The sequence below is a fragment of the Panthera uncia genome, assembly GCF_023721935.1.
Source record: "Panthera uncia isolate 11264 chromosome C1 unlocalized genomic scaffold, Puncia_PCG_1.0 HiC_scaffold_3, whole genome shotgun sequence".
Lineage (NCBI taxonomy): Eukaryota > Metazoa > Chordata > Mammalia > Carnivora > Felidae > Panthera > Panthera uncia.
This window is the reverse complement of record NW_026057584.1, coordinates 30,231,860-30,252,275: the sequence shown is the minus strand read 5'-3', so window position 1 is coordinate 30,252,275 and position 20,416 is coordinate 30,231,860. Positions and strand designations below refer to the sequence as shown.

The 20,416-nt window shown below is 48.4% G+C and overlaps 1 protein-coding gene across 2 annotated transcripts in view; it reads left to right on the top strand.

The window, feature by feature from the left end:
- The window catches only part of NRP2 (neuropilin 2), a 113,776-nt gene that overhangs the window by 31,903 nt on the left and 61,457 nt on the right, over positions 1-20,416 (top strand). For both annotated transcript variants that reach the window (XM_049615081.1, XM_049615082.1), the window contains exons 3-7: positions 2,575-2,756; positions 8,706-8,936; positions 10,337-10,492; positions 12,416-12,585; positions 14,482-14,637. In XM_049615081.1, the coding sequence (XP_049471038.1) occupies positions 2,575-2,756; positions 8,706-8,936; positions 10,337-10,492; positions 12,416-12,585; positions 14,482-14,637 (895 nt within the window). The remainder of the gene's footprint in view (positions 1-2,574; positions 2,757-8,705; positions 8,937-10,336; positions 10,493-12,415; positions 12,586-14,481; positions 14,638-20,416) is intronic.

Genomic DNA, 20,416 nt, shown 5'->3' with positions numbered 1-20,416 from the left:
CGTTGTTTAATGTTTGTTTATTTTTGAGGGGGAGAGAGAGAGTGTGAGTGGGGGAGGGACAGAGAGAGAGAGGGAGACACAGAATCTGAAGCAGCTCTAGCCCCGAGGTGGGGCTTGAACTTGTGAACCGCGAGATTCTGAGCTGAAGTCGGATGCTTAACTGACTGAGCCACTCAGGTGCCCTTCACTTTTGTTTTTCTTATATCTATACATGCACAAGGAGGCATGTACATCTTTGCACAATTGTCTGATTATTTTCTTAGGAAAAAGTTCCTAGCAGCAGAATTGCTGGATTAAAGACTTTGTCAAATTTCTGCCCAAATGCACTCCAAAATGTTTTAACAGATGTTCATTCCGCTTATACTGCACCTCTACTCACTTGCTGTATCTCTTCACCCCAGAAATGTGTGTGGGAATACAATAAATCACAATGAACACTCATTGAGCAGTCACTAAACTACTAGGCTGGGTACTGACACTAGATATGGATTAGATTGGTCCTTTGAACCTCACAACAACCCTAGGAGGAAGGTTCTAATATCCCATTTTACTGTCATTTTCCCCATTGCTAAGGATCAGAAAGGTGAATTAACTTGCCTGAAGTCACCCAGCTATTAAGGCTGAATTGAGATCCAAACCCAGTTCTACTTCTGGGATTAGCTGGGGGGGTGGAGGCCAGGGGGACGGGACTCTTCCACGCAGATTCATACATGCACTGCTCTAGGGGAACTGGGTAGTGTCTGCTTTACTGAACACAGCCAGCTTCTCCACCGTTGTGTACCCTGGTCAGGCATCACAATTACTCAGCTGAGAGTGACTGTCCAGCAGTGCTTACCTCAGTGTGGAAATACTAAGGAGGGATTTTCCAGAGGGTTTGGGGAATTTCCTTTGAGAACAAACTAAGTGTCTTTTCACTTTGGTTTTGGAAGTGGGGAGGCACATTTTCAAAGGCAGCATCATCTCCCAAACTGAAATCGCAGATTCCCCCACCTCCACTGCCTTTCTCAATCTGTAGCTGTCTCTTCAGAGCTCCTGGGGGGGAAACCCTGCCATCTTGTCTTTTCCAGACTAACCAGCTTCTGTAATTCTTTTGACTGTAGGATTCCAGCCCTCTGGGGTCTCAGATTGCACTAATCCTGGTGCACTCCTTATACTTCCTTCACAGCCCTATTTATCCATAAGTGGCTGTGCAATCTGAAATATGGCTCCTGGGGGCTGCAGGGAGGCCTTGGGCCACTCCAGCTCAAACGAGCCACTTCTACAGGCAGCCAGCTCCCACAGACCCGTGTGTGTGCAGGAGTCTGCAGGCACATCCCAGAGAGAGTAGCTTTTCCAGGCCCTCTCTTTACCCCCCCAGAAAGAAATGTCTTACATGTTGTTTTAACAGACTGATGGAAAATAAATAAACAGGGAGAGACAAGGAAATGGGTGGTTGTTGGTAAATAATCGTGCAGTGGCCAGCAATTTGCAGGGAGCTGGTGGGGAAGGAATTTCCCACCTCTGCCGCTGAGACAGGGATGTTTACTGGGAACCCAGAGGAGGAGCACAGAGTCGGCACAGTGAAGACTGCCAGAGCACCCACCGAGGCTGGATCTGTGTGCCTGTACAGATAAAATGGCACCCATGGTGTGTGTGCCATTCCACGAACCGAGCCAAGGATGTCTTTGAGGTGTCTTCCCCAACCTGGGGCCAGTTTGATTCTATTTGAAATGAGCTCAAGCTTCAGTACAGGGAGGGCAGCCTGCTCAGCAGCTTGCTGAGGCTAATAGTTATTTGCTCATAGACTCTGGGTCCCTGAGGATTCACCCCCTGCTTTTGGAGAAAGGTTTTTATTGCCTTATCTAATATGATGCTGATTCCTTTTAAAAACGTGTTGTTGACGAGACATTGCTGATGTGAACTTTGCAGAGTCATCTCAAGGAGGGAGGGGGCCCATGGTTGGGAGCCTTTGTCACTGACAATTAAAGATAAGGAAAGAGGGGATGACCCAGGAGAAAATGGAAACATGGGAGAGAGGGCAGGAAAGTAAACAAATATCCCAGGACTGTCCCCAGTGTGCCTGGCTCAGTGCCTAGCACCTTACTTATACTTTTCATTCCATCTCCAGCCCAGCCTTCTGAACTGGATATTTTTATCCTCATCTTACAGATGAAGAAATTGATTTCAGAGGGGCTAAGTAACACTCAGTGATGCAGAGCTAAGACGAAAAGACTAAGATTCAGAGAGATCGTGATGGAAATAAAAGTGGTGCTATGGAAGGAAGGAAAAATGTTTGTTTTGAGATAATTTGTTAGAATGATGCTACTGCTCTTATGTGGGCAAAAGATAAGGCCTTAAAGCCTAGCCATCCACTGAGGCGCCCATTCTGTTCATGGCTTCAATAAGGCAATGCAACTTCCTATATCTAGGTTCACCGGTCTATACGAGCAAACCTAAACGCACTTTGTTTATCATTCTGAAACTCCTGAACATCTGGAAATGGAGGGCACAGGAGCTGGAGTGAGACAATGGTCCCTTTCATCTCCTGAGCGTGATCTTTGCTCATATGTGCCCCTGTGTATCATCCTCACTTAGGTATGACTTCATTGAGATTCGGGATGGGGACAGTGAATCTGCAGACCTCTTGGGAAAGCACTGTGGGAACATCGCCCCACCCACCATCATTTCCTCGGGCTCCGTGCTCTACATCAAGTTCACCTCCGACTACGCCAGGCAGGGGGCAGGCTTCTCCCTGCGTTATGAGATCTTCAAGACAGGTCAGTGTGGTCACGGCTGGAGAGCGGGGAGCTGGGCACCTCCGGGAGGACGGGTAGCTAGCTGCCCTCTGTGTCTGGCTGTGGGGCACTGTGTAAGGGAACTGTGTGAGAATCATATGCACATGGATGGAGCCCAGTGAGACGGATGGGAGGGGTTACAAAAGTTGTTGGAGTTGGAAGAGAGGTTCAGGGTGACCCTGGTGACAGCCCAAGATGAAAACCCAGTTTAACTTACGATCCAACTCAAGAGAGCGCTGGGTGCTGCCCATCAGGCAGGCAAGCATTTGTTTGTGGCACCAAAAGCGTAGGAGGGTCAATTAACTCGAGAACCACTTTCGAAAAGAATTTGATTTCTGTGTGTGTTTTTTTTAAATCACAATTTGATTTCTGTGTGTTTTTTTCATGGGGGGAAAGCAAAAGTCAGTTGAACGTCCTCCTGATTACTTCATGGTTTAATGTTGCCTTTATCTGGGATTTCATGGGCAGAAGGACATAATCTTTTCAGTATTTAGAGTCTCTAAAGATCTTAGTATGATCCTCCCAGTGGGGTCATCCAGTAGCGTTGAAAATCAAATGTGGCTCATAGGAATCCCCCTTGCTGATCTGTTTTACCACTTCTACCTGTTGAACCCCTGCTTCCTAAATGCAGATACAGCTGCCCCCTGAAAAGCAATCAGAAAGATAGGAGAAAAAGAGACAGAGAACACTTCACTTCTTTTAAGTTGACTGCCCGCTTTCCATGAGGCCCCCCTTCGATTACTTGAGGCCCTGAAAACATGGGCCCATCCTTATTTCCATAACTGGATCGAGCCAACTTTTATTCATAAGTCGCTAGTTCAGTAGCTACGCTGAAGCACTCTAAGCGGCATGTCCTTCCCTCCAGTGTGAGAGCTCATTATCTTGAGGCTGAGCGAAGCACCCTCCAGTTCTCCCCTCACCCCCAGCCTGCTTCCCTGCCTCACGGGCTCCTACCCCATCTACCAGCACGGCCCCTCCTGAGCCTCCGTTTTACAACTTGTAGACAGAGTCTGGTACAAGGGGAGGCTGTCCGCCTTGTCGTCGAGAGGCCCAAGTCCGGCGCCTCTTGAGTTCAGTGTAAGGGGACCTATTCATATATATTTTCTTTTCACTAAACAGTTCTTGAAAGGAAGTGGTAGCTGCTGAAAGCACTTTTTATATCCACTCTGTCTAAATATTTGTCAGATTTGTCTGCCTGAGAGTAAGAACGAAGAATCCAATGAAGGGGCGGGCCGAGGGAACTCTGTCAAGCCATCTCCAAGCCCCAGTGGGAGCACAGACTGTCCCAGGGCACGAGTCTCAAGAAGGTCCGTCTGTCACGGGCTGCCATGCTTCCCACCCACATGAGGTCATAAGGACTGACAGTCTGCGGTGTCCAGTGTCTCGGGGGCTGGTGTGAGGCTCCTGAATACCTCAGTCCACATTCCCTAGAGTCCTACACAAGATTCAGATCAGTCAGTGCCACCAGCTCAGATGGAACATTCATCATACCCTCTTCTGCTGGGGAGCAGTTGTGGAGAGAGAGCACAGAAAGGAATAAAACACTAGAAGAGGGCAAAACACGCGTGAAGACCCTCGGCACGTAACCCATGCACAGTAGACGCCGTTGGATGAACATAAGTAAATAGATATGTCGACTGAAAGGAAAACTATAATATGAGGCAGAAGGCGTAAGCACCAAGTAAAGGTACGATTAACGTGCTATGGTTGTGAAAATGAGGGCTCTATTGAGTGACGTGGCAAGCAGGGGATCCAGGAAGTCAATTAGAAAGCAAGGTCACCAGTGCTAAAGCTGTCACTCAGCTCTCCCGTGCTGACAGTGAACGGAAAACAGCTCCAAGCAAGGTCGTCCAGAGAGCTGGCCGAGGAAAGTCAGAACAAGGGTGAGCAGGACCATTAAAGTTCATGTCTCTTTCATGCTTCCTGACTTAGTATTTCACAAGGGATGATGCCGTATTCTCCAGAAAGCCACCGAAAGGATGAATGTTAACCCTATCCATCATGCAGTTTTGATGTTAAAAGTTAAAATGCACAGAGGGTATCATAACTGAGCAGTACTGTTTTGAGGACAGATAGTCTGCGGATGCCTCGACACCATGGCACCAGCCATGGAAGGTGGCTTAGGCATGGACCAACGGGGCACCCTACTTCAAGGACGAGGACTCCCTAAAGACAGAGGACAGAGGTTCCTGTGGTGGGAGAGAGCCCTGCCAACCACAGCCATATTTCCGAGGAACGCAAGAGAGAAAATGAGAGCCCAGTGGTCTTCTTGGGGGCCACTCTCACCTGCCATCAGGCCTGCCTGAAAGAACAGCCCTCAGCATGAAGGGCAACGCTGTGTAAAACACATACATGCGTGGGCTACAAAATTCAAAGCTGAGAAGCCTAGGAAGATGAGCATTCTTCCAGATGCCATGCCCTCCCTGCACCCACATTTCCACTGTGGGAGTCCTGGAAGAAAATACACAAAATTTACGTCATCCACAAAACATGAAAGAAATGCGTGAACATGCTGAAGAAATCCAAACAAACATAGCTATGTTTGCTAGTCAGATTCATAGAGAAAGACGGGGCTGGGGGGGGGGGGGCTGGGACTGTAAACACAGATACCCAAAATAATGGTACCGAGGACTGTGGAAGCTCAGCTGCCGAATTCTACTGACAGACACAAACCCACAATTCAGGTGCAAAAGGGGGACATGTGGCTGGAGTGCAAGGTCCACGTCTCCCCTGAATGAAGTGGTTTCTAAACGCGTCTATATATTACCAGACTGCTCACATACAAAAGTGCAAACCGAAACAGCTCGCAGACTTAAAGGATCTCAAATTGCCAAACCATGAGCAGAACAGAGAAAGGAATTTTAAAATAACTTAAAAAGTAACATTGGAAACTGAATCACTGGAAAACGTGGGTGGTTTTTTTTTGTTGTTGTTGTTCATTCGTTTTCTGAGACTCCCTTGACCAAAGTTCAAGATCAGGTTTTCCTTCCTGGTGCCCAAAGACATCGCAGAATCTGAAATCTCTGGGGTCATCCACAGACAGAGAAAACTTGGAGTGCCCGCCTGCTCCCGCTCCCTGAACTGAATTCACCTTTTGAGGGCAGGCCCAGCTCAGTTTGGATAAATCCACCACCGTGTTTTAAATAGCTTTATGCGTGTGGATTCTTCCTTTGCTTGCAGAGTTATTGTAAAATTTATAGTGGAAAAAGATGGAGTGGGCACTTCTCACACCAGAGTCCTTTGGTATGAAGCCATTCACTGCAGCCAAAATCCCCCAGCTTGTGTGGACAATCTTAGCATTGAGTGAACCTGCGTATTTGTTGACTGAGCTATTTTTTTTTTAAACTCTGATGCTTTTAACACATTGCAGAAAAGGATCTTGGATTAGGTAGATGTCTGCAAGACGCCCCTTTCGTCCCAAGATCGTCACCCTCTTGTGAGATCTCTCCCCCACATTTAACATCCAGCTGCCTGCTTTCTGACACTTTGACCACAGTCCAAACTATGAGGTGGCACGATTACAGACGAATGCACCGTTCTAATGGACAAGTTGGACTGTTCTGCGTAAAAAGGATAAAACTGTCTTTCTTCCTCATTTAAAATAAGCCAGAGAATATACCCATGGATAGCTATGTGTCAGAGATAGATACATATTCTTTTTGGTGTTTTTGTTTGTTTGTTGGTTGGTTGGTTGGTTGTTTTGCCATAAGAATATTATATTGGGGGCACCTGGGTGGCTCAGTCGGTTAAGTGTCCCACTTTGGCTCAGGTCATGATCTCACAGTTCAAGAGTTCGAGCTCCGCGTCGGGCTCTGTGCTAACAGCTCAGAGCCTGGAGCCTGCTTCAGATTCTGTGTCTCCCTCTCTCTCTGCCCCTTCCCCACTCGTGCTCTGTCTCTCTCTGTCTCTCAAAAATGAATAAGCGTTAAAAGAATATATATCATATTGAAAAATTCTGACCAGTGAAGTGCAGGACCTCAGAACCCTGGAAGCTGTGGGTGCTTTAAAATGTCGCATTCTCCGGGCCTGTCTTCGACTTACTAGGTGTCCATTGTGGGCGAATTTTCCCCCATGGATGGGAGGAACCAAAGAAAGATTCCACCAAAAATTCCCCGCTCCTGTGGGGGGGGGGGGGACGAGGTGGGGTGGGGTGGGGATTCCCCTTGCCCTGAGAAGGAATGACAAGACAGCAAACTTGAGGAGGGAATGTCAGGATGCCTTTTCCGGCTCTGGAAGCCAGTTGTGGCTAGAGAGTTAATTTCCTCCGGCTAAGTGACCCACATGGAGAAGGCTGCACAATGGCAATAAACACTAACCTTTTCAAGATTCCTCTCAGCCCCCCAAAGACCGGCCAGCTGGCTTCGCTTTGCCAAACTGCCTCATCCCAAACCATTGAGGAGGCCCTCCGGAGCGTGGGGCTTGGCAGTAAACAAAGCTGGGGGCTCAGTGGTAAACAAACTGGGGAAAGGCCGTCCCAGCTCAGCCCTCTGGACCCAGCTGCCCACTGGGCCGCCTGTGACTGACTGACAGAGTGCAGAGCCTCAGAGATGCGGCACTTCAGGGAGCCTTGGGAATGCTGAAAAGGTTAGCTCTCGCCCATCCCCCATCCCCACGCCGCCAGGGCACAGCGCTGTACAGTGTATTGACATCACACAGTTATATTTCAGCAGGATCCCCAGAGGACACTTCCTGCCAGTAAACACCTGGTTTATCGAGTATTTCTGTATTTTTTCTTCATGCTTAGAGTGCTTATTATCCTCCTCATAAATCCTGCTAGCTTTTTTTAATTTTAAAATCGGAGCGTAGTGAAATCAATGGCGATTGTCCAGCCTTTACATCCACTGCAATTGACTGGCATCGCTTCTGGCCCCGTGCTGCTCCGTGGGCCCAGCGTCCCGGGGCTGGTCGGAAGCCCACGCTGGCCAATGGTGGCTGGGTGAAAGCACACGAGGGCCCTTTTAATGCGACTCCACCTAGAGGCATTAGCAGATCTCGTGGCTGTAATCCTCTTAGAGCTCCTGCTGCCGTCCAAGCCTGCACCGGGATGCGAATGTGTGCGGCATTTAATAAGAACGCCTCCGCGAGTCCCAGGAAAGCAGACACAAGAGCTTCGGAGAAAAAACAAGGCCATCCCTACCACAAAGGAACCAGAAGCCTTCCAAATGTCAATACACTGCCACATTTTTCCAAACTTGCTGCCGGAGCGGCCTTTAACATCCCCAACGCCCTGCTGTGATCCACCAGCTACAAACGTTGATTGTTAATTGTCTGGCCACTACAGAGCAGCTCGTTTTAATATAGTCATGACATGAATGAGACCCAAGCTCCCCTTTGCCCCTCCCCTGAGGCACCTTGGATCTTGGAGGGAGAAGGGGGCACTGGGTTGGCTCTGGGACAATAGGGGCTAGTGTTGAGGTCAGCAATAAATAAGGGGTAACATTGTTTTCCCTGCTGGCAATCAGCAAGCCTTCCTTAAGGATTGAAATAACTTACATTTCTGGAGCGAGCAGCTGAGTAATTGAGAAAGAAGGCTCTGTTCCTCTTTTCAAGAGAATCTCTCTCTTTTTCTCTCTTTCTTTCTCTCTCTCTCTCTCTCTCTCTCTCTCTCCCTCCCTCCCTCCCTGTATCTCACACACACACACTTCTTTCTAACCCCCCTCCACTCCCCAACTCCTCAATTGCTGATCTTACTGTATTATGTAGAGCACGCCAGCTCTCCTCCCCTAATTTCTCTCCTAAAGAAAGTCTGGCTTAAAGGCTTGAGACGTGGCTGTGAAGAGTATGTTGCTTCAAGGGCCACTCCAGTGAAAACAAAAACGTCACGAGTAGGGGGATTGGGGCTCCAACATGTAAATAACCCATGTGACAGAGGCAGGAGAGAAAGGCATGTTCTTCTCCTTTCTTAATGCTACAGTTCTCTTTTACATACAGGCTCCGAAGACTGTTCAAAAAACTTCACAAGCCCCAACGGGACCATTGAATCCCCTGGATTTCCCGAGAAGTACCCACACAACTTGGACTGTACCTTTACCATCCTGGCCAAACCCAAGATGGAGATCATCCTGCAGTTTCTGACCTTTGACCTGGAGCATGACCCTTTGCAGGTGGGCGAAGGAGACTGCAAATACGATTGGCTGGACATCTGGGACGGCATTCCTCATGGTAAGTGATGTCGCTGTCACGAGATCCTTCTCAGGAGCTTCGCCTTTGCCTGTGAATTGCTTTAGTAACGATAAAAGAGAGAGAGAGAGAACAAAGACTTCAAAGCTCCTTAGGGTTTGTGTATGACCCATGATGACTTTCTCTTCGTATTCTTCACCAAGGATGATTTCAGAGAAATTACAGGAAGGCAGTTTCCTTTCTTGGAGGTATTTTTTTGGAGAAGGATAGGAGGAGAGTGAGTAGGTACTTGGATGAGGATGAGAAAACCTATCGGTAATGTTCTTTTCTACCCCAAGTTGTCAGGATTTCCAGAGAAAGTGACTCAGTGACCACTATGCCCCAATAGGATGCCAGAGCCAGACTGACTAGGTTTGAATCCTGGTTCTGCTCTGAGCAGTTCTGCAACCCTGGGTAGGTCACTTAAACTCTGTGTCTTATGTGTATAAATAAACTGTTTTCATCACCATTATTATTACTATGATTTTACTATTATTAAGACAATCACAAATATCAAAAAGGTGCATCACCCAAGGCCCAGAGGAACTGGTGCTTCTCAGGGGGAGACCAACATAGGTCTTGAGCAGAATCTGTATTGGTGAAGAAACCAATTGTTCCCTTTTGTGGTCAGTATTAGTGTTTTGCACTATAAGGGAGACTTGATGGCTAAGCAGTTTCATTTCCTGAGAAAAGCCTAGGACTTAGTCAGAAAACTCAGGTTTGAGTCACAGCTCTGTTATTTCCTAGCCGTATGAACATGGAAAAGTCATGTGACCTCTCTGAACCTCAATTTTTTCTTCTGTAGAACAGGCATCATCATGACAGCTTTCTGGCCCATCCCTGAACAGAGGGAGAGAACAGAATGAAGCCAGGTCAGGGAAAGTACGGTTGACCTTTGAACAATACTTGGACTGCCTATGCAGTTGAAAAATCCACACATTACTCTGAGTCCCCAAAAACTTAACTGCTAATAGCCTACTGTTGACCGGAAGCCTTACCAATAACATAAACAGTCAATTAATACATATTTTATATATTATGTGTAGCGTACCCAGTCTTCTTACAATAAAGGAAACTAGAGAAAAAGAAAATGTCATTAAGAAAATCATAAGGAAAAGAAAATACATTTACAGGAGCGTACTGTATTTCTCCAAAAAAAATCCACGTATAAGTGGATCCACACACTTTAAACCCGTGTTGTTCAAGGGTGAACTGTACTTTTTAATGTCCAGGAAAAATACTACGTGTTGTTCTTAAGACCTATTTTTGGTCATTCTTTTATGCCAAGGCATACCCAAAGGATGCTCCATGGAGTGACTGGTGATTGTGGCAAGTGTAAATGTATCGAAAATGGAGTTTGACCTTCCCATGTCTACTGACTTGTCTTTGTCTTGCATGTCCAGTCGGCCCCCTGATTGGCAAGTACTGTGGGACCAAAACACCCTCTGAACTCCGTTCGTCGACTGGGATCCTCTCTCTGACCTTTCACACAGACATGGCGGTGGCCAAGGATGGCTTCTCTGCACGCTACTACCTGGTCCATCAAGAGCCACCAGACAGTGAGTTGGGCAGTTGGGAACCTCTGTCCTGTCCTTCCATCAGGGCTGTGAGGACATGTAATGAAGACAGACTGGCCTCTGGGAAAGGAGAGGGCAGTTCTCCAGAATTTATAGTAGCATCTGAGTTCAGGGAATGGGGGCTATATCTTCTTGCTAGGCAGAGATTAATGAAAATAGAACAGATGTCGACTGGGTACTCCTTTCTTTACAAAGTACGTATGTGTACCAAGAATTAGTTATTCCCAGAGTAAGTCTCAGAACCATCGCAAGCCTCAGTTTTCCCATCTGTGAACGGAAGGGAGGTTAGTGAGGACGTCTCTATAGAGTTCCCTACCCTGTGCTAACATTTTTTGAGTCTGAGGCTATTTTTCTCCCTCTCTAAGCCTCAGTGGCCATTGTCAGAAAACTGAGTAATTTTTACACCTCTCTCATATATATATATGTATATATGATATACATATACATATATATACGTATATATATATACATGTATATACATGTATACATATACATATATATGTACATATGTATGTATATACATATACAGTACATATACATGTATATACATGTATACATATACATATACATGTATATATATGTGTGTATATACATGTATATATGTATATATATACATATATATACATATATATGTATATATATGTGTGTATATATATATATATATAAAACATCTCTGGCCCTGGGTAGAGCTTCTCTCACTAGACTGGTACACGCTTGCACTTCCACTGCACGCTTCCAGTATACACAGTTCCCAGGCTTCTGCTATGTGCCAGGTGCCGTGCAAAGCATAAAGTATAGCTCTGGCGCCAGCCGCCCTGGAACTTCCCATCCAGGCCATGAGTCTCCGGCCTCCATCAACGTTTACTCCCACCTCCTGAATCTTCACATCAGCTCCTCTAGGATGTGTGCCCCACATGTGCTGCCATTTCCACCGAGAAACCCAAAGGATAACTTTAAGTACTAAAGACGTACTTGAAGGCTGCTTGGAGCTGGGGAAATCGTGCCACGGTTGTAGACAGCTTATTGCGTGCCTACCTACGCACAGGGCAGCCTGGCCTGCCGGAAAGGTGACAAGTTTTGTTCTGGGTTTTGCTTTTGCGCTTCTTCAAAAAGCCCATGAAGATTGAGTGACAGGAAAACAGTATTGCAAATTGCACCAGGGTCTGCAATGGGCCAATTCAGTCACAGAGCTAGAGAATGAATTTGATAGCTGAAAAAATTGCTGGTCTTTATCAGACACGTGCACACAAGAATATTGACCAGTGCCTGTGGTATCCGTGGGAAGGACAGCAATTGAGCTAATGGTGCATGGCCAGACTCAGTGACTTCTGGGTCCATTTGCCCAAGCAAGTGGCTCAGGGGAATGGAGTGACACGCCTGTGCTCGTGGAGAGGTGTCCCAAAGACAGGCATTTACTGCTTTGTGATGTCTGTCTTCTGTGCCAGAACTCGAGACAGTTGAGTGAAAGAAAGAAGCAAAAGTGCCTCCTGGGTGTTTATTAATAAAGCAAGCTTCCCACGATGTATCAGCCCACCCAGATTGCCACGGGTCTATCACACGTTTACCTGTATTTCAATATCGGTGCATCTGGTGTCTGTGAGCATCCGTAGCCTGCGGCACCAACAGTTCTTGTGCTTTAGATTGTATTTTTAATTTGTATGATGATTCTTATTTACCCACAGCCTGACTTCTTTTAGGCCCAATTTAGTTTCTTTCAGACCCAGAGGGGTTGTCAAAGTCTGTGACTTGGCAGGGTTGTTTTTTAAAATGCGAGCGTATAATGAGGTCTTTAAGATGAGCGAGTTCCTGCAAGGACTTGCCCCTAAGAGGGAGCAACATTTTGAGAGTCCCAGGGGTTCGAGGTTGAGAGACATAACTCTGCCTTTGACCATCTCCACTCCCCAGACTTCCAGTGCAATGTCCCTCTGGGAATGGAATCTGGCCGGATTGCCAATGAACAGATCAGTGCCTCATCTACCTACTCTGATGGAAGGTGGACACCCCAGCAAAGCCGCCTCCATGGTGACGACAATGGCTGGACACCCAACTTGGATTCCAGCAAGGAATATCTCCAGGTACTCACTCAGATGTACTAGAGGGTGTGCAGAGGGCACGTGTATTGGTGGACAAGGGAGGTGGCTCCTCGCCTGGAGCGGACAGAGGACACAAAGAAAATAAACACAGCCTACTCGAGAACCCCATTCATCCATCCATCCAAAAACACATGTGCCAGGCACGAATAGACTTAGCCAGGTGTTGTGCTAACTACTGGGATAAAATGACAAGTAAGATGGACACTGCCGCTGCCCTTGTGACACTTACCAGGCCTCGGAGAAGTTGTTTGGCCTGGGTGCTGTTTGCCTCTCAGTAAAGATATCCATGGGACGTTCTATAAACAGTTCCAGATCTTCCTCATTCTTGGCAGAGGGAGGCATCAGAGACTTGGTAGGGGGAGGGCGTCTTCCTAAGGGCAGACTTGAGTCGCTAGCTGAGCATGGCAGCCTCTCATGATCTTTGCTACTTGGAGGGAGCCCTGCCAGGAAGGTTTTGCACATAGCTATCAGAGAAGATAGAACACATGGGAAAATGTCACTACCGGGAATGAAACTCTAGTTGCCCAGATGCTCTGCGGCATCTTTTCAGACTATTGTTTGCCTTCCTTCTGAATAAGACTTGCAGTTTGTGTTGAATAATCACCCTGAAACTACAGACTGGTCCAGCTCCCATCCCCCAGGGAAGAGCAGCTTCTGGGTCCATGCTAGAGCAATGACTGCTTTTATGACACACATACCAGACGGCCTTGTGACCCATTGACAATCCTGTCCTAGTTCTGATGTGACACAGTGACCTCCGCTCTGAGAAGGATGTTGTGGAACAGGCAGCAGGAAAGGGAGAAAGGCTACTTAGAAACTGCCAGGGAGTCCACAGAGGTTCTAACAGCACAGTCCTCCGGCCATTTTGTAACTGTGTCTCCTCTGCCTCTCCAAAAACCCTTCTGATCCTGCAAAGCTTCCAGAACGCTCTCCTTTATAATCAATGTCCCATTGATTTCACTCCTTATTTTTCGGCCTCAATCATAAACTTTCTCTTATTGCTATCCAGCTGTCTGTCATACACATACGCAGCCCCGCATACTTCTCTTGAATTGCTTAGTATGCTGAGCACATAGTAAGTAGCCAATAAATGCTTCCTGACTCAAATTTTACCTGCGAGTGCTGGCTAAATTTTGATCACACAGAGGTTGCCATTAAGAAACGCCGTGGCCAGCAAAGGAATGGCATTCCTTTGGGTTTTTTCCAAAGCAATTTCCAAATGGGTTTGGCGTTGTGGGGAGAAAGGTGCCTCCAAATGTTGGCCATCTTCTTCATCAAGCGAAAGGTCAGGACTTGGTGCATAAGCCTAATTGCTTGGGCAGACTCTGCATGCCCTTTGACCCTTTAGTGACCTGAGTGACTAAATACACAATGGATTGAGGGACTGAGGGCACGGGAGGCAAAGCAGCCCTGAGCTGAGACGCTGCAACAAGGGGGTCATAAGTGAATTGGACTGGACTGGACTGGACTGGGGTGGAGTGGGCGGGGTGGCGTGGATTTAGCCATTGTTCCTTTAGAATAGCATCTGCTTTTACTACTTAAGGCGGGCTGTAGTCCAGTAAGAAGGGGTCACAGTTCTAGATGTTCAAGGATCCCTTTAAGATAAACTGACTACCGTCCATTCAGATTTGCAAAGAAGAGAAAAGCAGAAAAATAATCAAGTTACAGTTTCAAAGGTGTCCAATCCAGTGTCAAATAAGTCGAGATTAACCGTCCAGCTTGGAATTGCAAACTGATAACTGATCGCACTGATTCTGAGGGAATCACAGACACGACTTGTAAGCCGGGTATTCCATTTGTGTCCTTTGAAGAAAAAGCAAGATGCTGCCCTCCTGTCAGGAGCTGCGGCCCCCTCACTCCTCCTCTGCTCTCCCTCAGGTGGATTTGCACTTTCTAACCATGCTTACAGCCATTGCCACGCAAGGAGCGATTTCCAGGGAAACCCAGAATGGCTACTACGTCAAATCGTACAAGCTGGAAGTCAGCACGAACGGTGAAGACTGGATGGTGTACCGGCATGGCAAAAACCACAAGGTAAAACCCATATCCCCACCTCAAAGGCATGCTGGGGTGGTGCAGGAGGCTTGGGACCAGAGGAGCTTCCAGTTGACCCCACAGAGGGGAGGAGGCCTTGTTCCGTGAGGTTCAAATAATTGATAGAGGCGTGGGAGGCGGTGGCCCTGAAAATATCCTTTCTTATGCTAAAGCGATTGGAAAACACGGTTTCTCCGACAGCCAGGCTGCTGTTGCATGTCGCACAGCAGAGAGAGAGTGAGCAAGCTTGCGGAGTGCTCTCTGACTGCAAATGAAGGAGAAAATGCGTTCCCAGTCCGCGCCTCCCTACACAGGATTCATTGAGCATTTATGGCCTGAGTCCCTTCCACATGCTGGGTTAACAATCACAAAGCCACATGAAACTGTAGTTCAGGAGTTACCGAGGTCTGGAAATGAAAGGGCACAAATCCTGAGAGGGACTCACAATGTCCCGAAGAAGAAAGAGGACAATAAATAATGAGGAGAAATTCAGTTTGTCAGGGATGGGATCTGAACTGGCAATCACGCTTGGCGGCAAGGCATTGAATTCTCGCAGCTGGTGTCTTCAGTGTCTGTGGCCCCCAGAGGTGTGGCCGTGTGGGTGATGTGGGGTTTTTGTTGCGCACAAGGATGAATGCTGGCGCTCGGCTTACTTAGACACGTGGCATTCTGCCGGTGAGCGGGCCCGGGCCGGCACTGGCGATACACTGCTCATAAGGTGCACGCAGCGTATAGGGGGCTTATTGGAAGTGGCTGGTGGTCTCACCTGGGTGGGGGGGAGAACACGGTCATGCGCTGGCTCCCAGCTCTAGGAGGAGAGTGCCTATCCTTCCCTGAATGGAAGTGGGGACAGGCAAAGAGACCCTCCTCTTTAGCGCTACGGTTCCCCTGTCTGTCACGCTGTGGATGATCAAAATGGGACACGTGGCACCGCACCTAGAGAGGCCAAAGATCGTTTGCAAACACAGCCTCCTTGTCTCCTACCACTGCCCCGAGGCTGCTTGCCCTCGCTGGGGAGACTGGAAACCTTGAACCGAGAAAATGCTCCACTGTAATGTCGGCACTGATTCGCTCTGGAAATGTGAGTTTTTAAGGCAGTGGATTTTTTTTCATTATTAAAATTGCCATAGTAACGTGGCACCATTCATCTGAAAATCACGGCTTCTAGATATTACCAGGTGTCACACACACACACACACACACACACATACACATATACACACACTTTCCTCATTTCACGAATAGGGAAAGTGAGGTAGTTAATTGAAGGACCTCCTCACCTTATCATGTTCAACCAGGTCTGGTTTCTCACTGACTTTGTTTATTTCAGTTGCAAATATCGCTTGGAAATGGCAAGCCGGAGCTGGCACTGGATGCTAGGTGCATGGGCTGAGTCCTCTCCCCAACCTACTCTTTTTCATGCCTTCTCTCCCCACCCACCCTGCTCAATAAGAAACTGGTGGAACCCAGAAGCTGAGCCAGGCAGGCGAGGGCCCGCGCTGAGTCGGAGTGGGTCCTGAGGGAGAAGGAGGAGTTTCACCTGACAGCCTCCCTGTCCAGGCGCAATGACTAAGCAGTGCTGGCCAGAGGGATACTGTAGCATAAGCTGATTTTAAAAGCACGCAGATGGACTGGGATGCTATTTAAAACACTATTTGTAGGAAATCTGCTTTCGGAAATACCTTAGCACTGCACATTTTGACAGAATGCTGTCCTCCCTGGCTTTATCCCTGGTATTCATTCTGCAGGGAAGCTATTCCTGAGAATTGAATTTAGCTTTCTGGGCTCCTTTGGAATCAGTCTCAACTTTTTCATATTGGATGCATTATTCTTTCTCTCTCTCACTTTCTCTTCTCACCCTTGGCTAAATTTCTTTGCCCAGGAGCCAAGGGGTAATTTCATTTTCGTTTTGTTGTTGTTGTTTGGTTTTTTAGTGAATCCATCCTGCTCACATAAAAAGTGCTGGGGCAGAGGAAAAGCCCCTTCCCTTCCCCATTAGATAATTCATTCTCTGGCTAACCTAGAAGGAGGCTGGAGAATGGAAAGCCTGCCAGTAAGGCATCACTCCCTCCCCACGCTCCCTTGCCCCACCGCGGGTGTGGTGGGTGACGAGGGAGACCTGCCCGTCCTCCCCTCCAGGGGTGATCTCTGCTGCTCCCCCCTTAGCAGATCCGTCTCCCAGATGTCTGTATTTAACGTGCAGATTCCGCACCGTTCAAGGGGTGTCAGCGCGGCTCTCTGGGCTGTTCGGGTTGAAATAGTTGAGTGAACCGTGCCAAATAGATTTGTCAAGTCTGCTGCAGTTTGATTTGATGCCATGAAGGGGAGGGGGGTGAGGAGGGGCGTCGGGGGCAAGAGGGGAAGAGGCTTCGTCTGGATCGGTCGCTACCACTAGGTTCCTCTTTGTAGCCGCTGGATGGATGGTGGGCGCCACGCCAGGCCGGCCAGTACCGGATGGTGGGCTTGAAAGCACAATTCAGGACCTGTGAGCAAAGCATAGCAGAGGGGAAGGCAGAGGCTGTTCTGCTCCATGGTGCGGAGGGAGGGTTTGCAGACGCAAGCCCGCGCACAGGGTGTGAGGAGGGGATGGTGCCGTTGGGGGCAGAGATGTAGGAACTTGATTTCCATTCCTGGGTCTCCGGGTCAGCACCAACACGGTGTACCAAAGACCAGGGAATCGGGGAAATCGGAGAAAAACAAGATGAAGGAGTGCTGGAGGTGGTGGGGGATGGCTATGCTATCTCCTTGCTACACACCGTTTACAGTTTGGACCCAGACCGGGCTGAGGCAGGGCCTGGGCCTATGGCCAAACGACTCTTGTCCAGGAAGTGGGGACCAGGGAGCTCTTTCCAGCCTCCCTCGGCCTCCGAGCAGCCTCCTCTTTGTCTCTTCCCACCCAGTAGGTCGTGACGAGGTTGCCTATGGGGGAGGCATTCCGCTATCGTGGGGGGTATTGCGAGCATCCTCCTGGCAAAACACAGCCGACTTACGCAGGCCACATGTACAGCACATCCCCAAATCCTTATCCAATTACACATGCCATAAATATATGGAACCTATGATTTTCCTATAGGGTGGGCCCTCCTCATGCATATTTATGGCGTAACCACAAGGCAGAGAGCTTGTCCGCCTGATGGAGCCCATATCCAGCCCATGTGCTCCCTTAGATTATACAAATTGCTTCAGATCTATTTCTTCAGAAACCACAAGTAGAAAACGACTGCTTTTGGTTTCGCCAGCTATATTAATAACACCCCAAACATTGACATAGTGTTGTAAATACGGTATTAGAAGGTTCGTGTACGTGCCTATAATTATAGGCACAATCATGTGCACACAAACCAAGAGAGGGGCATAGAGAGAGATGGGAGTAGCTGGGGGCATGAGGGCCTTGGCCAGGACCCCACTTACCTCTGACTTGCTGATTCTGGGAGTGTGCACTGGAGGGAATGAGACCGAGACTTCTAGTGTCAGGACAGAGGGACAGAGGCCAGTGCCCTTATGTGTCTAAGCAAAAGCCCTTGCCTTCCTTCCTCCCCTATTTGGTAAGCGTGGGCGTCTCCTTGTTGACATAGCCCCGGCTACCTTGCTCTTAGTCTTGCTCTTACAATGCTGCTGGCTGTTCTGATGTACTTGGAAGAAATCTGGGCTCAAAGAGAGTCTGTGGGGGTGCTAAACATATCTTGATGGCCAGACTGAGGATGGGAGGGGGAGGACAGGGATGAGGTCCAAGCATTTTCAGAATTACCCTGTAATGAGTGGCGGAAACGCACGAAGCTTGTCATACTAATGCAATCGTGGCCGCCAACGGGATCAGAGAGCCTTCAGGTACCACCTCATTCACTTCAGAATGTGGCACTGTTTCAAAGACTGGAATCGCAGCTCTTAAAGTAATTTGCCCCAGGACGTGGGGAACCATGGAGTCCCCGTGAAAGGCACCTGGTCCTGGGGCTTTGATCTCTAGGAGGGTGTTCCCAGCAATCTGATCTAGGCCTGGCCGTCGTCTTGGATCCAGAGGGAAATCAGCTTCCTAGATGTTCAGTCTGAGGGTCTAGAGGTGTGCATATTCCTGGAGAGCCTCCATTGGTTTTGAGATCTGAAGTTGGGCTCAGACAGTGTGACTCAGCACGGCAGGCTCTTGGAGTTACATCACAGAATGGGCTGCATCCTAGAATCTTGAAGATGGAGTTGCTTTGCGCTTGATTCAGCCATATCCCTTCAAGACACTTAATCACCTCACTTCGAAAATTATCTGCCCTATATTTATTTTCTGGATTAAAACAAATGACTTTGAAAGCCACTTGAGAATTTAAAACCGTCTGAAAGTATCAGAGACTTAGGAGGAGAGAGAGTGGTGTCCTGAAACCAAACCCCCCAAATCAGTCGGCGGACGGAACCACGCGGCGTCTATTTTCAGATCCCCTTAGAGGATGCACTGTGTGACCTTGGAAATTTCTCTTCATGGCTCCGTGCCTCAGTGTTTCCGCCTGCCCAAATGGAATGGTGCTGCGGCAGCTCTTGGCAGAGCACCTTGGGATCTGTAGATGGAAGGCTGTCTGCAGGTGGAATTAGTGTATTAGACCCACAAAGCTCTTCTTGAGCAGAAGCAAGTTATCAGTTTAAAAAGTAACAAGGCCCCATGGGTTATGTATCTGCCTCCTTTAAGATCGGAGGTCTGGAAGGGACCTGATAAGTCACCCAGACCTTTCCCTGCATCCGATGGCCCCTGCGCTGGAGCTGCCTGAGACGAACGTTGCCCTCCTCGGCTCCAGTCTTCTGTGAGGGATCCAGTCGTTCCCCTAATTAACAACGCACAGTTTTCAAAAAATACCTTTTTTTTTTTTAACCTCCTGGCGGATGACTGCATTCCCCTTATCCTTTTCATTGTAGTTTTTGTTTATTGTGTATGAGATGACGACAATGACACAAGCTGTCAGCTGGGAAATAGCCTCAGACTTCAGAAGCCATGCGTATGGTTGCCTCGTCGAACCAGGGTTGCGTATATTCCGAAGAGAGCCGATGCCCTTTCGAAATTCATGTCCCCTGGTTTCTCTGCCCCCTACAGTTATAACTGAGAAGAATCCAGGGCCCTACGTAATTAAGTTTGTCCCTTATCCATTTGCCATGGGATGAGCTCAGACCCTTAGCCTCTCCACTTAGGAAGCCCAAGGGAAAATGTCATTACACATAAGCTTGGAACCTTTTTTCTATCAGGCTCCTGTGGCCGGCTTCACCCAACTCCCATGGGTGCTGAATTGTCTCTGGGAGCTGAGGCCAGCCTCCCTGGCGCTTACGATGCTCCCTGCCAAATTCCCAATGCCTTCCATCTCACTGCCGTGCACCAAGGCCAGTGGGACAGAGCGAGTGAGCAGGGCTTATAAAAGGGTGTAGTGATTCTGCTGGGGCTGGAAAAACTCTTCTTTGCCCTAACTCCAGTGTCTCTAGATGAGCGTTGGAGTGAACACCTCATCTGGTAGGTTGTCGGGTTCTTTGCCATCACCATTTCCCTGCTCGGAGATTTGCTGAGATTCCGCTGGAAGAGGAATGCGGTTGGCAGAGAGTCTCCGGAGCCTGACTCCCATACCCTTTCACGCTCTCTTCTGCCCACCTGCAAGTTAAAGGCACCTTCTCAAAAAATGTGACAATGTGAGAATGCCTGTGTTTCTCTCCCGACCTTCCCGGGAGGACATTGGCCACTCCCTTTCATTGCTCTGATGCTATACTCTCCCCCACACCATCTCTCCTCTAGCCCCAAATCCCTGAGCTGCCCTCCCCTCCT